General features: G+C 37.1%; 1 protein-coding gene and 1 non-coding gene across 14 annotated transcripts in view; both read left to right on the plus strand.

Annotated features, from left to right (window-relative positions):
• The window catches only part of CYRIB (CYFIP related Rac1 interactor B), a 135,354-nt gene extending 114,703 nt beyond the window's left edge, over window positions 1-20,651 (plus strand). For all 13 annotated transcript variants that reach the window (XR_004315261.1, XM_032468135.1, XM_014563012.2 and 10 more), the window contains 8 exons: window positions 3,629-3,734; window positions 9,193-9,329; window positions 10,424-10,501; window positions 11,631-11,747; window positions 12,353-12,432; window positions 13,664-13,790; window positions 15,256-15,326; window positions 19,902-20,651. Coding sequence is in view for 12 of the 13 variants with exons in the window: in XM_032468135.1 (XP_032324026.1) it covers window positions 3,629-3,734; window positions 9,193-9,329; window positions 10,424-10,501; window positions 11,631-11,747; window positions 12,353-12,432; window positions 13,664-13,790; window positions 15,256-15,326; window positions 19,902-19,965 (780 nt within the window). In the remaining variant the exon portion in view is untranslated. The remainder of the gene's footprint in view (window positions 1-3,628; window positions 3,735-9,192; window positions 9,330-10,423; window positions 10,502-11,630; window positions 11,748-12,352; window positions 12,433-13,663; window positions 13,791-15,255; window positions 15,327-19,901) is intronic.
• On the plus strand, window positions 582-709 carry LOC116659929. Its single transcript, XR_004315301.1, has one exon. It is a non-coding gene; the product is annotated as a small nucleolar RNA SNORA25 (small nucleolar RNA).

Here is a 20,651-nt window from a genome sequence, read left to right on the forward strand (position 1 = left end):
CAGTTATCAATAGTTTGAGTAAAACCTTAAGATTTCAGTAAATGAAAGCATGTAACCATTTCTGTGATTTCTCTGAACATATTTTGAAAAATCAAGTATTTATGGAAGTGGAAGATTTAAATAATTAAGCAGGATCTTAATTAACTGATAAATTCTTCTTTCCCTATAGGTCACACCAATTCACAAGTTGTTCTAAAATGTTTCATAGTGTCTCCTGGTTGATTGTTAGTGCTGTAAATTATATTAGTTGCATCATTAAGCTTCTTTAAAGTTTGTTTTGTAACTGAGTTCTTACCAACTGGTTATAGTTATCTCCCACGAACAATAAAGACAAAAATCTCATTCATTGTAGAGACAACAACCATTACCTATTTGATATATATTTTTTTCAGGGTAGAACTCTTAGGGTTTTTTTTTTTTAAACTTCCTAGTGGAAGGATTACTCTGCTTCAGTGTGGGAAAGCTCACTACAGTTAAAAATAGGGTTTCCCCACAGTCTTTATATTGACTTAATTGAGTGCATATTGATAGTCAGTTGTAATCATCTAGAAGAGAGTAAAATGACAGAAAAGTTTATATATTGATTGTTTCAAAGAAGGCTGATAGGGCTGTGAAACCAGAAGCTCTTAACGCTGTGACCGAAGACTGAACTTCTCCGTAGGATGCTGCGTCACTCAGCAGTGCTGTGTTTCCCTGAGGAGTTACAAATGTAGCCATATACAGTTCACTCATAGTATTAGTCCCTGGTTGGTCATATGGGAAAGCTGATAAATGTCTCATAGTTAAAAAGTCAAAAAAGTTTATATAGAAAAATAAAACTGAAGATCACTTAAATATAAAGGAAGAATAAAAAGGCAATAGAGACTTATCTTACCAGGCTTTGAGACTTATTGGAAACGTACTGTTATTAAACAGTTTGGTTTAAAAAAAAATTTAAGGACAGAGATATAGGTAAATATTTAAAAATAGATATAAAATATGTAAGCCAGAAAACTCTTTAAATAGTATTTAAATCTTCTGTAGATGGGAAATAAATGCATAATAACTATTCAAGCAGTTGAAGAAATCCTCCCTGAGAAGGAATGTATGTTGATGTTTGGATATAAGCAGGAAAGATTTCTGAATAGTGGAAGAACAATTTAAATTAAGAAAGGAAGGTAGAAATAAAAGCTGAATACATACTAAATACATAAAGAACAGATATAATGACCAAAACTGCCATAGGTCAATGTGAAGACTTAATTGACTTAGTAAAATAATCATTCTACCTATGAGAAGACACACACTAGGTGAAATGTTCAGATTTACAATACGAAATACCCATCACTGTCATGCAGTTTTACTGCATACAGTAATAAACTGTTAAAAGTTTAATACTGATTTATGGAGAAACAGGTAATCTTAATCAACGTAAGTGGGTATTGTAAAATGGTTGTGTTTTTGGAGGTCAGTTTGGCAAGGTGTAAAATCAGATCTGTAAAAGTAGTTGTACTCTTTTACCAGGTACTTAGATTTCAAAAAATATTCTCCAAAAGACTGTCATTCAAGAGGAAGGTAAAAAACCTTTGTGGCCACCTTATTCATGGCAGCAAAAATGTGGAAGCAATTCAGAGTTCTGAGGATAAAGTTGGAGAATCCATCAGCAAAGATATATAGAACCTGACACACAGACTGAGAGTTGACTGTTATTGCTACTGTACTAATGATGTGGATTACATATATATATATATATATATATATTTGTTTAAACAGCACTTTATTAAACGTGACTCTAAAATAGAATAAAATTCAGGATAGAATCTATTGAATAAATAAAGCTTATTCTCTAGAATGAACCACTAGAGAGGGAAGTAACTTCCTGCTAATGTTTTATGTCCATAACAATTTTAACATTTTTGAAAATGAGAATTATAATACTTCCTCCATAACAGCGTAACCATTGACATTTTAGAGTGTCCTTTTGCATATTAGGCTATGATGGGTGCTCTACCAGAAGTGTTACCTAACAGTAGTAAAACTGACTTGAAAGGAGAAAGAATCAGAATTGTAAGGAGAACCATAAAATGTTGTCATAAAAGAGCAGCCAGTGTCTTAGTTCTGCATCCAGTCAAGGCAGGGCCAGGGAAATAGTTAACTCTATTCAGTTATGAAAATTGGTGACATTTGCTGGAGCATTTTAATATTATGAGAATGAGCTGATATTTAGAAAATCCTATTTAGATCCTTGCAAGAAAGGTTGGATAGGCTTCTGAAGAGAAGAAAATAAATTAAAAATTTTATGTTTGCTTATTTCCCAAATAATAAATAAAATAAACTAATTTTTACTTCTTGATATAAAACCATTGAGACTGGGCTTGAGTCTAAAAAGATTTCTTTGTACACATCAGGATAATATCACGGCCTCTTTGAAATATTTATGTTAATATAATGTGAAATAAGAACTGTCACATATTATAATGTCAGGTTTCCTTTTAACATTACAGTATTTCTAGATAGTCCTAGGTAGAACTCACTTCAGACTCCTATTTGTTTATATTTAAAAAAAGTCAAGAAAGTTTGAATATAGTGGCAAGGTTATAAAGCAAATTGCTTAAACAATATATAGCCCATTTACTTAGTTTGTAGCAAATGTATCTAAAGTTTTCTCTAAATCTATCTGGTTTCAGTTTTATTTTGCTTTCTTATTTTTGGTTTTGTTTGGATGGAGTCAGAGTACTAGCGTCTTGGGAAAATCTAAACGTGCCATTACCTTCTGATTTTATTATAAACAGGTGGTAGTTATGTGTTTCACCTCAGATGGTATGTTTAGCTTGTTTGAAGATGTTAGAGAAAGCAAATCAAGGAACAAAAGATTAAGAAAAGCATCTATAAGCAAAAAGAAGATGAAAGGAAGAAAATTAAGTTCTTTGGAAATAACCCTCTGTATTTACAAATGATTGCCTGACGGTTTGAAAGGCTGGTCACAGATCATATTCATGTTTATGTTAGTCTCTAGATTATATTTTATTTTGTCCCCTTTCACATTTGAAACTATAGTTTTTCACCTTATTCAGAAAAACCTAAGTAAACTTAGATTCCAGAATAGGATTTTATTTATAGGGTGGGGATAAGTGACAATTTCCAAATCACATTTTTTCAGGTTGATTTAGTTTCTTAAGTGTTTGTTACCTTTTTTAAAGCTGATTTTCACCCTGAAATTTGAATTACTGAAAGTTTATTAACCCTTTCCCAGAGTTGGGAATCTTACTTTCTTGGTTTCCTTTTATTGCACTAAAATAATCCTTAAGACTAAGAATTTCTTAAAAAGCCTGTCTGTGATCTGGGAAATGTTTCCTTTTTGTGGCTCTAAAAGGTATCAAGGCATAATATATTTAACAAGCATACATTGTGTCACTTTTTATTCCACTCTAATCCATTGCGGGGGTAACAAAAAATGTATTATAATAGGTTTAAAGTATCCATGGAGTTGAGAAGGCCACTCTCAGCATTCCTGGGTCTCCATTATTCTGAATTTCATAGATTATACCAGAGTTTCCTGTGTTTGCCAAAGCTTGTATTTTAATGTAAAAATAATACTGTTGTGATTTTTTAACAAAGTCTAACTATTTTCATTCTCTGAATTTTGAAGGCAATCCAGCATCCAGCAGATGAGAAGTTACAAGAGAAGGCGTGGGGTGCAGTTGTTCCACTAGTAGGCAAATTAAAGAAATTTTATGAATTTTCTCAGAGGTTAGGTAAGTTGAAAGTTTTGTCATTATGACTTCCCTAATGAAAAAGACAATTATTGATATTAGAAGTTATTTACAGTATTCTATGTTCACATTACTAAATTTACATGTTACATAGGTAACACAAGCTTGTTACAAGATAACAGCATGATCTTTTTATCATCCCTTTCAATCCAGATCTTAAATTTATCTAGACCATTTTCCTTAATAAATTATAACTTCCATAGGGAAATCTCTGAATTTTTGCAGCTTTAAGGGTCCTATTATGCCTATAATGAGAAACCACTTGGTAGAATTTCTCTCCAGCTCACTAGCAAATCCTATTCCATACGTGGCAATTCATCCTCAGGCTCTTGGGTTATTTAGATTTTTATGTTCTTAAGATCATTGCTAATTATGATCAATTCATGTACCTAAAACTGTACAAGATGAGAAATAGGAGGCTAATGTTAAAGTTATCTAGGGAGTTATTAAGTAAAAAGAATTCAAAACCATCTGCTTTTTCCCTTGAATGGGAAAAATTATTCAGAGATCAGAATTGTCCCTTTAATTTAATGAGTAAGCAAATTGGATTTCTTTTTCTTGGAGAAGGAAGAGGCAGAGCAGGTAAGACTTAGCTGTTTAGCTGCTTGTGTAATCTGAAAGATGTAAATTGGAAGAGCTTTATTTTGTGAAATTGTAAGCATAGAGGAGGAGTAGTATAGATGTGTTATAAATTTGAAACAGTTGAATTTAAGTTTTTGACACGTTTTTATATAGTTTTGATTTTTTAGTCATATAAATATGTTATGTATTCTAAGTGAGTACATACAATTTCATAAGGAAACCAGTACTATAATGTAGAAGTCAACTTGGGGCTCATATGCTAAATGTAGACCTAAGATGTGATTTTTTGACCCACAAGTTTTTTAAAAAATTCCTTATTAGTTGCCAAGTTTTAAAATATTTGTATTTTGTGTGTATGTGTGTGTGTGTGTGTGTGTGTGTTGTAATTCTTTGGTTGCTTTGGAGAAATCACTAGGTTAGGCAACAATTAATCCATTGATCTGCCTCTCAGTAGGTGAAGCTAGGTGGCAGACCCACTCTGTGTCCACTAGTTAGGGTATGTGCTTTGTGGTTTGCAGTAGGTCCCTACTACATCCTAGGGTTTTATATCTTGCTCTCTTTATGCCTTTATATTAGCTACTTGGCTATTTGTATTTGCAACCTCTACTTTAAAGTTGAAGTTCCGTTTTTTTTTAAAGTCTTTATTTTTAAAAGAGTAAGAGAATTGCTATTTTTCCTTATATGCAATACACACTGTTAAATGCAAGGGCAAATAATAGTTAAAATAGAAATGTTTGTGTAAATTATCCTTTTCTTACTAGAAATAAGAACTACAAATTATTTTCCCAAGCAGGACAGTCAGTTCTTTCCGTCAGTTATCTATGTAACTTTGTAACTTCAGAGAGCCTAGGTCTTCTCATCTTGCTACCTTCACTTCTACTCAGTTTTTCTTGGTTGCTAGTTCCTAGCAGCTTTTGAAGTTAAATTGCTTTAGATGCTGCTCGGGTCATGCTGTAGCTCATCTTCGTCTCTCAGCATCTGCCAGTGAAAAGAAAGAATACTTGTAAAATAGGCCAAACCAGTCAGGCTTACATGTTTTCTCGTATTTTAACTACTGAAGTTAAATTGGGCTCGTGGTGTGTGTTTCGGCACAGGTGCTGTGTTCCAGCAGACGGTATAGTAACACAGGTAATAGCGAAAAGCTATCAGTTTTTATTCTGTCATGTGGGAGCCTTGAACCTTCATTGCTGTCGTCGAGGGGCTTCTGAAGGGGTGAGCAAAGTACAAATTTGAGTTCTGGTGGTTTGCTCCTCATCTCTTGGCCAGTAACCTCGTTCATAATGTTTCCAGTTTCCTTGCTGACAGGATGTATATCCTTCCTTGCATGTGATGGGAGCTCAGTGATCAATGAGCGAATGAGTGATGGATTAATGAATTCGTACATCTGATATTTCAAATACGTGTTGGGTATTTAGGAGAAGCAATAATAATGGATTTTAGTCTTGGGAGGGATAATGGCCTATCTTTGAATTCTGGTGTTTGCTGTTATTAGCTGTGTGGTCTTGGTTACATCATTCAATTCTCTGAGCTTCAGTATCCTATCTGGACCTCCGTCCATTGAGCCCTCTGCTTTAAGTCCACTTAACCTCTTGTCTCTTCTCTTTCTACCTCACTGTTGACCGAGAGATGAGGCTGAACACCACAGACAGCACAGAGAGCACCGCACAGTTACCAAGTGGCACGTGGTCCTTCAGAATCCCAAGGAGAGGGTTGCATGGCTCAAGCACTACAGATAAACCACCGGTGTACTCCAGGAGAGGGACCCTGACCCCTTGGTGGTTTGCATACCTGTAGAGGGACGAGGAAGGGATCACTTGACTAATTTGGAAGGGTTTAACCTTGCTGGCTTGGGAAACATCTTGTACTTGCCTGTTTCAGTCTGAGGCCTTTCTCGGTGGACGCAGCTGCCTGAGGGAAGGTTGTGTGATCAGATGGTTGACAAACTGCTTTGTGTCTCCTCAGTCTTCCTCCTGGTCCAAGGGCTTGTAGGGGTCACCTCCGGAGGTCATAATGATAAGAGTCTAGCCAACACGCTGACTCCTTTTCACTGGGCTAAATTTATCGACATCTATTCAGAAGGTTCTAAGGTGCCCACAATAATTGTTGTCATATCTCTTGGCTGTCTCAAATCCCCCCACGGATCTTCTGAGGATTCAAGGACTGGTCTTTGATAGTTGGTGGAAGGCAGTTGGTGAAAATAAATGGCTCTTGTCTCGAAGGGAGTCCTCTCTTCTCAGTCATCCATCCATTTGTTTCTCTTTCTTGGTCTACTTTGTGGACTCATCTGTTATTTTTCCCTCTCAATTCTTCCTTGCAGCCTTCTTAAGTAGCTTTGGCTTCTGCACTGGTCTACCAGCTAACTTCTGCCAGAATTAGGACTTAAGTAGCCCGCTGATTTCCTCCTTGTCATCTACCTTTTGTAAGAATCATGACCACATGGTTTTCTTTTAGGAGCTTCATCAGAGAGACCCATTCCTAGACGACCTCTTCTTTGACCTCCCTGTCTTTTCAGCTCAGCCAGAGACCTCTGAGCCACCTTCTGGGACCTCTGTCTCTGATTCCCGTCTTGTCGCAGGGCATTATAGTCTGGCAGGACTGGCTTGTATCAGCAGAGGACCCCAGGCTGATTATCTGCTTTGGAGGCAAATAAGCAACCTTGTCATCTTGAGTTTCTTTTCTATGATAGAGCTGCTGTTGAGGGCTTCAGCCCTCCCTGGATAGTTCTCCAGCTGCAGTCATTGGCTGCCCCAGCTCAGCCATGTGACCCAATTCCACCTCTGGGTGTGGGGGTGGGGAGTGTCTCCCATTCCCCAAAGGGGTAGAGCACTTTGAAAGCTGAAGTTAACCCTGAGACTTGTTAAATCTAGGAAATGCAAATTTCTTTCTTTCTTTAACAGCTCTTTTTGTTTTTAAAATAGTTTTTCCAGTTTGCACATCTCTCAGATTTGTTTTCCACTTACATTAATGCCGATACATGGGATGAATATTGGGAGAAGTAATCAATTTTTCAAAATAGCCAATTTTTTTCCTTTTAATTGATCTTCACACCCACTCTTGCACCTCTGTAAGCCATCTATACTCCCACAGTCCACTCTCTACACTGCGGATACAGTGGAGTTTTTAAATGCCAGTCTGATGTCACTACCCTGCTTAAATGGTTTCTCCAGGGACATCAGAGTGACAAGGCCAGGGGGCTTAATATGGCACACAGATCATGTGCCTGTTTAGTCTTCGGTTACTTTCCTTCTTGCCTCTCTGTTCCACCTGCATTGGTCTTGCAGTTTCTCTGCTGCCACGCTCTTCTCCGTTCAGGACCTGGCTCCCTGCCCTGTCTGTGTGCAAACTCTTGCTCATCCATAGTGCATGCGCCAGTCTCAGCCCAGATGTCGCTTACTCAGGAAGACCTTTTCCTGAGTCTTCAACTAGGTAAGGTCCCATTGTCAGGCCTTTCCACAGTGCCGTGTACTTCTCCTTCTTGATACATATCCCAGCTGTAGTAAGTTGTCTGCGTTCTCTATATAACTAGGTTCTGTGTGGGCGCAGGGCATGAGTATCTTCATCTCTGTTTCTCCAGCGCCTGGCACATATTAGACTGTGAATACATTTTCTGACTTATTATAAAAAAAGATAAAAACTGTCATTTGGAGTTGCCATGTGGATTACAGGTAATGTCTGTGAAATGTCTAGCTGAGTACCTGGCACATAATAGACACATAAGGAGTGCTTACTATTAGTAGTAATCAGTAAATTAATCTTTTATAGGGTTATAGATGGCTAATTAGAAAGTTGCTTTATTTGAGAAACAGTTTATTATGGTGGAAGGAATATGGCTGTGAAATCAGGAACACTGAGCATTTACGAGCTTCACCCTTGGACACTCCTGAAACTCAGTTTATCTGTCTGTAATGCCCATGTCATAGTTGATGGTGAAAAGTTAGTTGACAGACTAGGGTTAAGCGTATATAAGTATGGAGTATAAGTTCATAATTGGGTCTTCATAAACAGAGTTGATATTTTTTTAACTTAAACGTTGATGATCTGACATAAATTTGTTATCATTAATAAATGTTTGTTTATTGATCTGGCATTTATTCATTAATGTCAGATCACCATCTAACTCTGTAAGCTCTTGTTTTCTAAGAATAGAATCTAGCATTGTTTTCTGATTCTGTAATCTGTAACTGAATTAGTATGAAGTGTAATATCAGTATTTTTTTGAAGTGAAATATCAGTATTTCCATTTTTATACACACTATTTACTAGTCTGGCATTCCAAAAGTAGCAGTTGTTTTAAAGGGACAGTTTTACTTACATAATGAATTAGAACATCTATATTATGGTCCTGAGATGCCAGGCTCCAAAACACTCAGGAAGCTAATTATTAAACAGAATATTTGGTTTCCTTTTATAGCTGAAAGAGAGCAGTTTGTGTTTATAAATAAACAGCATATTCAAAGTATGTAAAGTTGGCAATTCATTCATACCCATGTTACAGATTTGACTCTGTGGCCACAGTGCCACTTGAAGAAGTTACTCAGCTGTAGGTAACAGTTACCATTTCATAAAAATCAACACTGTGTAGAATGTGAAAATAATATAAAATTTGTCCTTTGATCCTGGAATTTAATTCAAATTCATACTCTGCATGATTTTGAATTTGGGTTTATGGAAATTGAATTAGTCACTTTAGGGTTTTTATTCTGTTAAACAGTATTCAGTTTGAGTGTTACGTTTAGATAATCTGGCTTTTAAAGAGACGTAAGTTTTATGGGAATTGAAATAGATTAAAAAATGCTCACTTTTTAATAAACAAGTATCACAGAGATACAGATAACATTTTAACCTTTTTTTTCTTTAGAAGCAGCATTAAGAGGTCTTCTGGGAGCCTTGACAAGTACCCCATATTCTCCCACCCAGCATCTAGAGCGAGAGCAGGCTCTTGCTAAACAGTTTGCAGAAATTCTTCATTTTACACTCCGGTTTGATGAACTCAAGGTAGGATTGTTTTGCTGGCCCTTGTATGAAACTCATGAGTCTTCCAATAAGCACTAGGAGGAAATGCCTGGAGACCTTGTTAAAAGGTGTTTGAATGATGTCTGCTGGTTTTTAGCAAAAATAGGAAACTGGATTTAAAAATTATACAGGCCTTTTGATACATACGTAGCCAGTGGCACATTACCCAGTATTCAGTCTTCATTTAACTTAATTTTGAAAATCATCTCTGAAACAATATGACCTTTTCTAATATTGTTTTTCCTGCTCATCCCCAGTTTTTTCCAACATTCTTTTATATAAAAATGTTAAGATATTTTTTCTTTCTTCCTTGCTTTCTCCCACCCCACCTCACCCCTCCCCTCCCTCCCTCCTTCCCTTTCTCTCTCCCCCCACCTCCCCTTCCTATCTATCTACCTATAAATGTCCTTTTGTTAGAAAGAGTGAGTGTTAAAGAAAGAAGCATTGGATTGCATATCAGGAGACCTGAGTCCCACTGAGGCTCTGTCACAGTAACCAGTTAGGAGGCACAGGTCCTTTGACTTTTCAGGGCCTCAGGTACCTTGTCTAGAAAATGGAACAGCTAGATTCCTAACTCCAACATTGTATAAACATTGTATCATAGACAACTCTTCTCTTTTATTAATACTTTTGAGCATACATGATTTGTATATAAAATTTTAGTCTGAAGATTGCCCTTTTGACCACACACACACACACACTTTTATTGTAATAATCCAAAATGAGTGCTTATACTTTCCTTTTTGTTTTTATTTATTTGGTAATACTATTTTTTGGTAAACAACCTTTTGGTATATTACCTGAAATTAATGAAAAGAAGAAGGAAGGTATAGTGACCATGACTGAAAAACAGTCTGCCCAGTTTTACATGTTCAGTTAATGACTGTGTACAGTGTTATATAATTGAAGTACAAAGAGTGATCTTGGGTGATACTGATTTTGTTCTTAAAATGGTATTACAAATTAGGGAATATTATTTAACTAGTTAAAGCTGTATTTAGTAGATCTTTCACTTAATTTTTATATACTATCATTTAGCACATAATACCTTTTTCTTTCATAAATATCCTCTTCAGATGACAAATCCTGCCATACAGAATGATTTCAGCTATTACAGAAGAACATTGAGTCGTATGAGGATTAATAATGTTCCAGTAAGTTAATTCTTTGAATTAAGGGGTGGTAATAATAATTCAGTTCTCAGTTTGTTCAGTTTATTCTTTTATTTGTTCATTCATTCACATAAAGCTGAAGCTAGTAATAAAGTTAGTAATTATTGGCAGCCATAGCTGTGGAAGATGCAGCAGAATGTAGCAAACTGTATGGTACTTGCCTGTTTTCCACTCAGTCCCTTCACCCATGATATCTTCTGTAAAACTGCTTTTTGTCTATATAACATTGATGTTTACAGAATTTCTCTTTGTGTTCTCATTTTAACTGCACAAAAATTTTGTGAATTAGTGGTTATGAGTTTTTGGTCCCCGTATTCTTAGAATGGAAAAATCCTGGAGAGAAATTGAATAGGAGAAATAGTGGCAGGAAGGGAGAGTGAGGTCTTGGACTTGGAGCACTTCTGTGTCTGATACGCCTGTTTGAGACAGTGGCTTCTGTACCTGTTGGCTTTTCTAGCATAGCATCTCTTCTAGATTCTTTAGGCTTGTTAGCCTCTTAACTTCTCCTCATCTAAAGCTGTTAATACCCTTTTCTACCTCCAAGACATCAAATTCCAGGCTTATCTTCTACTAGTTGCTGCCCCTTATTACATTGACTCCACTGAATTACACTCTACCGAGTAATTTGAAAGCATACTCTTTCCTCCTGCTGGTTGGAATACCTTACGTATCTGCCCACTGTCACCCGCAGAAGCCTAACTCTTCCATGTCCATTTTAGTTTCTTCCAGTCTAACTTAGTCTTTCCCTCACCCTCTTTTTCTGTCATTGTCTCTTAGCATGTTATTTTGGATGCTGCATGGATACTTATGTGCTCCTAATAGAGGCAGGGTACAGTGTCATAGCCTTCTTTCTGTCCTGTAGCTTTTAGAATGATCCCTTGTATACAGTAGGCAGCCTATCAAGGTTTTATTTAATTGCTTAATATCATTTAAAATATTTTTAAAGAAGTTAATCTTCTTAAAAATGTCTTAATATTTTTTAATCTTTCTGTTTTAAAGAGTAAGCATTGTGTACACTTCAGGATCTGACACTTAATTTAATAAGTGTTAGATTATCTTTTATAATTAATAATTTATGAACTGATACCAAGTGCTCTTATTTTCCACACAGGCGGAAGGAGAAAATGAAGTAAATAATGAATTGGCAAATCGAATGTCTTTGTTTTATGCTGAGGCAACCCCCATGCTGAAAACCTTAAGCGATGCCACAACAAAATTTGTATCAGAGGTAAGCATTGCCTAGGAAGGTGTTCTTTGCATTGTTACTCTTCTGCTACATCCGCTCCATCAAGCAGTCTTACTGGCTCTCCCTGCAAAATACACCCTGAATCTGGAAACTTAACCCTTTGCTTCCTTTTCCTCCCACTCCAGATCAGCCCCCCACTTCTCACCTGGACTGTTGGATTCATGCTCTTACTATTCTTATTTCTCCCACTCTTGATCCAGTACAGTCCTTTCTCCAAAGAGCAGCCAAGTAATCTTAAAATATAAGCCACATTCCCTCCCTTCTCTGCCTAAAATGTTTCCAGTGACTTCCTAGTACCCATAGGGTCAAATCTCAGTACCTTGTGGCTTATGAGGCCTTGTCTGTGCATGTGGTTGTTTCCATTCAGCTCTATAGTGTGCGTGCTTCTTGGGAGAAGGGAGGATCTTGGCTCATAGCTGTATCCTTGGAGCCTAAAATAGTACCTAGAACTAGTGCATTTTTAGACAAAATTAAGAGTAGGAACCAAACTTTAAAGTTGCTGATTTTTTATGTTATGCTAGGTTTTAAATTATTCTTAAGTAATAACTGTCACTTTTACTTTTTTTGTTCTCCATACACTTCTACAGAATAAAAACTTACCAATAGAAAATACCACAGATTGTCTAAGCACCATGGCTAGTGTGTGCAGAGTCATGCTTGAAACACCGTGAGTATTTGCTGAGCTTTTTCTCTTAATCAGTCCTGTTGAAATGATTGCTCAGATATGAATATATCATATTTAGAAGCTGGAAATAAGTATATCCCAATATGTAATGCTAACATATGAACAAAATTAAAATAGTTTGACAGCTTAATGTAAATTCTGGTAAAGTATAAAGCACAGTTGGTTTTCAGGTGCCTCAGACCAGTCAGACTGACTTAGACTCTTCAGAGTGGGGATTTTGTGGTGCTTTTTTGAGAGCAGGGGAAGAGCTTTAAAGCTCTTCTGGTTGTGCCTCTCGTAAGTTTTCTCACTCCCTTTTTGCTGAAGGGCTAGAGTTACTCTGCTTACCCCGTCTCTCAGTGTTAGTTCTCATTGCCGCCCCCGCTGCCAATTAACCTGAATTCTCTTCTGGGTTTCTCTTCTCTCTCAAGCCAGTTGTAACAGACCACAGTGTTTTCTGGCTTGACTTTCCTGTCAGCAGGCAGAAAGAATTCCTCCCGCATCCCTGAGTTATATATGGTTTTACTAGATGACTAGTGTTTGTGGAGCTTTTTGTTTTCCAAAGCACTGTTACGCACTCACCTTACTGGACACCTGTGAAGTGAGAGGGCAGCCACTAGTCGTCATCATCCTCTTCCTCCGGGGGAGCGCGGTCCTGGAAAGTGCAGGGACTTACGTACAGGTGCTGGCTGACCCCGCACGTGCGCCTGAATGTCTCCATTCTGGTTCTGGACTTGTTCTTCAGTGCCGTGTTACCTTCTAACATAGACAGAATTCTGTTTCCTTTTTCCCAAATGAGAGAAGAATATGATAGAATTTTAGGAAATTAAAATCCAGTATTACAGTAATGTGTGTAGATCAAGTTAGCCTCTAAATAGCAAACATAACTTGCTCTATTAAGCTGGTGGCTTTTTTCGTCATATTGGTGATGACAGCCTTTTAAAGCACCAATCCCCAAACTTTTACTTTGGGGCTACTTTTGATTTCTCTAGAATTGTCTGATTTCTGCTAAGCAGAAAGGGTAATGTGCCAAGGTGCATGTATGTAAGTCATAACTGCCCCCCCGCCCTCCCGCCTCATTTCTCTGGGAATCTCGTTGCAGAGAAGGTGGGAGTATAGTGTTAGCATCCCTTTTAGATATCAACAGGATACAATTTTCAGCGTCAACTAAGAGTTGAATCAGCTCATGAATTTGTGATGTGCCTCATCCATCCATCTCTTTTCTACCCTCCAGGGAATACCGAAGCAGATTTACAAATGAAGAGACAGTGTCATTCTGCTTGAGGGTAATGGTGGGCGTCATAATACTCTATGACCACGTACATCCAGTGGGAGCATTTGCCAAAACTTCAAAAATTGATGTAAGTTATATGGTTTTTAATAATTCCCAATAATTTCCATAAATGGAAACCATAAGCTTTCATTTAAAGAGCTGACAAGCTGCGCTCTACCACAGAATTTAGTTTTTATAGTTCCTGATAATTTTGGATTTTGGTTTCCTCTGCTCTCTTGTGGTAGTTCTTACAACCTAGTACACAGAGGGAGTAGAATGACTGAAGGATAACTTACTGTCTTCTAGAGATCTCCTTGTAGGGAAACCTCAGTACTCATCAAGGTACTTCTGCATATTTGGCAATATCTATAAATAATCAGACACAGAATTTTTTTTTAACTATATGCTTTCATTCCTTTGGCCAGAGGCCATTTTAAACGAAAGATTTACTTCCAAATGTATATTAAAAGCTCATAGAGGCGCCCCAGTGAAAAAAATGGAAGACAATGTATTTTCCCTCCTCCCTCCAGTGATCATAATTGGTGGCTATAGCCTGGGTTTTTCACCTTTTCTCTCCTCACACTTTTATGTCTGGTTCATAAGAATTATAACCAGTGTTCAGTTAGAATTGTCTTCCAGTTTCCCTTTCCCAGCGAGTTCAGGCTCTTAGCATTTCATTTGTAGGTTACTGATTCTAGTCTGTCTGCCTGCCTTCATTCGTATCTATCCTATATAAAGAGAAATAAGTTAATATTTATTGAGTGATTACTGTGTCCCAGGAATTTTAACGTTTATTCTCTAATTTAACTCTGAAAATGCTCTTAGGATGTAGGTGTTATTTCCCCTGTACTAATAGAGAAATAATGTTTAGAGAGATTTGTAATACAATTGCTAGTGAATTAATAGCACATCAGGATTTTGAACCCATATCTCCATGGCTTCCAAAGCCTGCGGTATTTCTACTATGATGTGCTTTTTCACAATAATCACACTCATCTTCCTTACATATCATCTTCATTGAGTTGTTCCCTTCTTTAATAGCCTGTAACAAGTCCCTGCTGCCATCTCCATCAGTTCCGAATGAGTCATCCTGGCCTTCAAGGCCCTCTGTAAATTCTCCAGTGCGGGTCATCTCAGCTCTGCAAAATGCTGTCCTCTGTGTGTGATGAACTTTCTTACTTTCGTCATGGTGTTCAGCTACCTAGAAGGCGCCTCTTTTCCTTACCAGTGTGTCTATTCCTTCCTTTAAAAGGCTACTCAGCACCTTTTCCAGGAAGTCCGCCCTTAGTAAACCCTTAGTTTTCTCATTGGTGTGGGTGGTGCTTCAGTTTGTCTGATTTGGTTCCCTAAAAGTTTGCTTGACTGACAAACTGAAAATAACACTTGGATGGATTTTTTTCTCCCCTATTCTAAGAATAATTATTTTGACATCTCGTGTGTAATTTTTCACGAGTTCCATTGTTATACTGCTGGTTTAAGTATTACTATTTTGAGAATAAATGTTAGATGAAAAAAAAAGATGTTTCACCTTTTTTGTTTCCTTTTCTCTTTAGATGAAAGGTTGTATCAAAGTTCTTAAGGACCAACCTCCTAATAGTGTAGAAGGTCTTCTCAATGCTCTCAGGTGTGTATATATACAGATACATATGTATAAATTATGTAAGAAACACTTCAAAATATGACTAGCACAAGGGATGTGAATATAAATTTTCAAATTAGAAATGTGAGGCTTTCATATTGCTTATTGTTAATCTTGCTTTTAAATAATGGTTCCAATATTTTTTTAATGAAGAGTGTGTCTCTGTGTGGGTGTGCGCGCACGCGCGCATGCACAAATTAGAATAGCAGCTTCATTTCTTTGCTTGAGTTTGGCTTTCACTTTTTGCCCTTCTTGATTGTGTATTTTTTTAATAAAAGTAATTTTTTAAAAATTAAAAAAACCGGAAAATTTAAAGAAAAATATTGAAACCTAACTATTTTGAAATAAACCACTATTAACATTTTGGCATATATCCTTCCATAGGTTTTTGTTTTTGTTTTGAACACTTGTGTATAGTCATAGCTCTGTATAAGTTATCTTTTTACAATATAATACCATACAAACTGTTTTATAACTGGCACTTTCCCCTTAGAATAGTGTAATTACATTTCTGTGTTCACAGTACAGATCTCTGTTATTTTTGTGCATGTTGTGTAGTATTTTTTACAATGACAATGAAGTAGTCATTATTTGGTGTCCTCTCAGCTTGGACTTAGTTGATTTAGTTACTGAAACGCCTAAGAACCCTGGAGTATTTTTAAATGAAAATCTCAGCACATTATAACATCTTGACTATAGAGATTTAGTCAGTAGTATAATTTCCTAACATGCAGGATGATTTGCTTGTTACTTATTTTGTGTTTGAACAAAAATTACATGAACACTTCAGTGCATTGTAGTTCACAGAATAGAATAGAATGATTTCCAGTTTAGTATATACTCCCCACGTGTTTTGTGAGAAAAACAGATTATTATTCCTTTTAAATACTTAACCACACCTGGTACATCATAAAGCAAAATCTGTGTTGTGTCATTTCAGCTGAGTGGAACCATCAAACTATTTTATTAAGATTATGAAAAGTATCCTCTGAGCAGTGACTGCCTGAATAAAGGAGACGTATTCTAAATGAATACCAGAATGATTAAGGAATATAGTGGAACAACAAAAATCCTTATAGTGTCAAATTGTTTCAACCATAAGCCTATCAAAAACCTTAAGTTTTGGGGATTTTTTATCTAGAGGTTTTCATTGGTTTTACTAAGATTGATGTTCTTGTGAGTCTTTCCTCCTTGATCCCTTCCTGAGGACCCCCTATGTCCCAGTCAGCCTGACTTTTTTCTCAACCCCTCTTCTCTCTGATTGGTTAGACTCTTCCAAAGCCAGCAAGTGACAAGAAATCTTTTTTTTAAAGTAAGAGGTAATAGAAGCCTAGGAGGTTTTAGGATTATGTATTTCTTTACCCTGAAGGGACTGTGCTTCAAACGTTAATTTAAAATCCTAGAGTTCACTTTTATTTTTCAAAGTTAAAAGCAGTTCAGTGTAGGGCAAAGGAGGGCAGTGGCGGTGAGTGAGGGGGTTGAAGCCTCCTATACAGCAATCTGTGTTTGAGGGAAAGGGGAAGAAAAGCACCACTGAGGCAAGAGCCACCTGTCAGTTTTAAGTTTTCTATCCAAGCATATAATGGAGATCAGCAAATAAAGGTTTGTTGTGGAGACAGCTCTTGAACTGTTTTTGTCCATGGTGAAACATACGTTCTGTTTCTGGTTCTTATTTTTCACCTGAGAAGTATACTTGTTGCAAGGTAGTCGTGATTATAATTAATAGCATTTTTATGTCACTGTAAATTTACAGTGCAGTTTCACGTGTGTGACTTTACTGAGTCTTTGCCAAAGCTTAGTAAGGGAGGTGGTGGTTGTGGGGTGATGGGGGGCTGTCTCCATCATATACCTTAAGCTCTTGAGAGACTTAAAGATTACATAGCTAATAAATGTTGGAATCTATTTTCAGATTCAGCGTTTTGTTCTTGAAATCCCATATACTTGATGCTCTGTCATTGAGCCTTGGGTTTACAATGAGTTTGAACTTTAGTGTCTTTGGAATCATCTGGATGGAAAGGGGAATGCAGATTCCCAGATTACCACCTCCAGAGAGTCTCTGTGTTAGTTCTGGGGTGGGGCTCAGGCACTTCATTTTACAAATAAATACCCAATCTGATATAGGTACTGGTATTTTGAGAAACACTGCTTCAACTAAATTAACGTAGCCCTTAATATGCTTCACTCAGAGCTAAGAAGATATTGTTAAGAAAGCATTTCGGAATCCCCAAAGTGCTGTCAAGTGTTGTTATTTCCACCTCTACAAAAGAGAACACATGCTTGCTGCATTGTTTTCTTTTTTAGTGAATAGCCAGTTTATTAGAGATGCTCCCTCCATCATTTTCCTCTGAGCCAATTTTTAAATAGGAGTTTAACTGCACACATAAATATGCTGCTTATTTTGAATGCTTTTCTGTAGTAATGATAAAATACCTCCAGCTTATAATGTGTGATTAAGAGAAAGCAACAAGCCACGTCTACATTTTACAGGCGGAGAGTTGGAACCAAGTGCCTTTGATCATGAGAGAGAGAGAGAGAGCGAGCTAGAGCTGGGAGTTCAGGTTCAGTGCTAGGTAATTGCCTTCTTTATTAAGTTCAAGAATAAAGGTAAATCATAGTTGCTTTTTTTCAGTAGAATAGTCATAGGCACTTGGAAAAGGCCTTTGTGTTTGTGCATAAAGTGGAATAACAACATACGTGCTGACACATTATTTTCACACATTAGATGCCATTGGCCTTGTCTCGGTGAGAGTGGTGCTGGGACATGCCTCTGGTTGGCTCTGTCCTGAAGGATCTGAGAGCAGCTGAAGCTCATGATCACATCCCTCCAGAGGGATGAGAGCTTGTGTCTGTGTAGAGAGGACAGCAGTCACCACTCTGGGGCGGGCACAGGCTACTGCTCAGTAGCAGGACTTCACAGTAGGTTCTTTGTTGTGCATGTTACTTGGCTCTTTCCACTACCCAGTTGTTTAAAGGAGATGGAAACAATAGAAATGAAGAGATGGATGTTGAAATTTCTTATTTCCTGACGTCAGTGGGATTATGTGTAGCTATGTATACTTTATCTGCACTTGGGAAATAAAACAGAAAGGTTAAGTCTCTGCTACATCACCTACCACTTAATTAGCATATTATTTACGTCTTTAAGGATTTTCTTGAGTTCAGGTACTTTTTTCAGTTTTTAAATTGATTCGAAATGAACCTAACAAGAATTGAGTTTAAATTTCTTTGACACAGAGAGACCATCTATGTGTGCACCTGCTTAAAATGATGCATTTCTTAAAGACTATATTTGTAAGTCAAATTAACTGATCCAGTATTAAAGTTCTGTCTGAATTATCTCCAAAGTATATCCCACATTCAGGCATTGAGCACCTGTTTCCGTTGCTCCTAATCTGGTCCAAGTCTTGGTCCCTGAGACCCTGTCCCAGCCCCTGGTTGGTCCTCTGCTGCTCCTCCCTGCGCTTCTCCCTCAACAGCCAGAGTGGAATCACACATCCCTGCCCTGTTCAGCATCCTCCACTGGCTTTCACTGCCCTCGGAATAATCTCCAAACTCTTCACTGTGGCCCATGGTTTCTGCATGACCTAGTCTCCAAGGCCCTGTCCAGTACTTCCCTCCTCTGCTCCTAATGCCCCTTCTGCAATTTTATCTTTCTCCCTCTGCTAGATTGTAAACTCCTGGAACAACACCTGACACATTGTAGGCCTGCTTATTGAATTTCTGCTATTAAAAAGGATCCAATTGTGAATCTTCTTATAAAATAATAATCACTCTTAATGATTCTTTTTTAGGTTCTTAATTTGCATTCACTTATAGCAATATATCTTATATTTGCTTATAGCAAAGCACATCTGCCTGGAAATAAGGCACTTAGAATTTAAACAGTTTGGGGTATGACAGAACTGTAGTAGTGGAACTGTTTTACATACCGAATAGAACAGGGATTGGCAAACCTTTTTGTAAAGGGCCAAAGAATAAGCAAGTATTTTAGGATTTGTGGGCCATGTGGTGTCTGTCACAGCTATTCAGCTTGGCCGTTGTAGGAAGAAAGTAATCATAGACAATACTTAAATGAATCAACAGGGCTCTGTTCCAGTAAAATTGTATATATATTAACATGAAATGCTAATTTTTGACTTTTTCTCCTAGACATTTAAAAATGTAAAAATATGCTTAGCTCACAGGCCAGACAAAAATAGGTGGTGGATTGGATCTGACCCACAGGCTATAATTTGTCATCCCCTGATGTGGAGCAACAATTATCTTCCCTGCGTGGGAAATTACAGCTAATTGTTTACTTTAGAATTTAACTAGATCATTTCAACAAGGTGCTTCTAAATAAGTTCAACAGCTGTTGGATTTTCTGTTTAAAAGGTGGTTGGGAACTTAAGCCAGCAGGCCCTGAAGAGGGTGAAAGCTGGAACGAAGGGGCATGATCTGTGAGCTGAAGACTGCCTGGCTCGTTGCTCCTCTTGTCATAATTGTAGAGCCTGATGCGGGTTATGTTTGTTTGTTTGTTTGTCTCTTTAACTCCCTGAAATGGATGCGTTTCACTTTTAGGTACACAACAAAACATCTGAATGATGAGACTACCTCCAAGCAGATCAAATCCATGCTGCAATGACAGTTCTGGAATAAGCACCTGCTGTAGACAGAAGACAGTATTCTGCAGTGACTGAGAATGCACAGTTTTTAGTGATTGCAATTACTATCTCATTTACTCTTGCTTTTTATTTCTTTCCTCTGTTCCTCCTCCCTCTTTTTTAATCATGTTCTTGTTCTTAAGACTTCATTTCTGTGCCAAAATCAGTAAAGTTATACTCTGAAGGGACATTGTCCTTTCAAACAGGCCATCTAAGGCAGCTAATTATGCATTGCATTGGGGTCTCTACTGAGGAAAATTCTGTGACTTGAACTAAATATTTTTAAATGTGGATTTTTTTTGAAAACTAATATTTAATATTGCTTCTCCTGCATGGCAAAACTGCCTATTCTGCTATTTAAAAACCCTCAATGACTTTATTTTCTACTGCCGCTTTTTTCATGTGCAGCCAAAATGAAAATGTTTAAATTAACTGTGTTGTACAAATGGTACCCAACACAAACTTTTTTTAAATTAGTAAGACTTTTGTTTAAAGTTTTAAGTTTGCATTTTGACTTTTTTTGTAAGGATGTATGTTGTGTGTTTAACCTTTATTAACTAACGTTAAAAACTGTGATGTGTGCGTAGAATATTACGTATGCATGTTCATGTTTAAAGAATGGCTGTTGATGATAAAATAAAAATCAGCTTTCATTTTTCTAAGTGTG

The sequence above is a fragment of the Camelus ferus genome, chromosome 25 (assembly GCF_009834535.1).
Source record: "Camelus ferus isolate YT-003-E chromosome 25, BCGSAC_Cfer_1.0, whole genome shotgun sequence".
NCBI lineage: Eukaryota > Metazoa > Chordata > Mammalia > Artiodactyla > Camelidae > Camelus > Camelus ferus.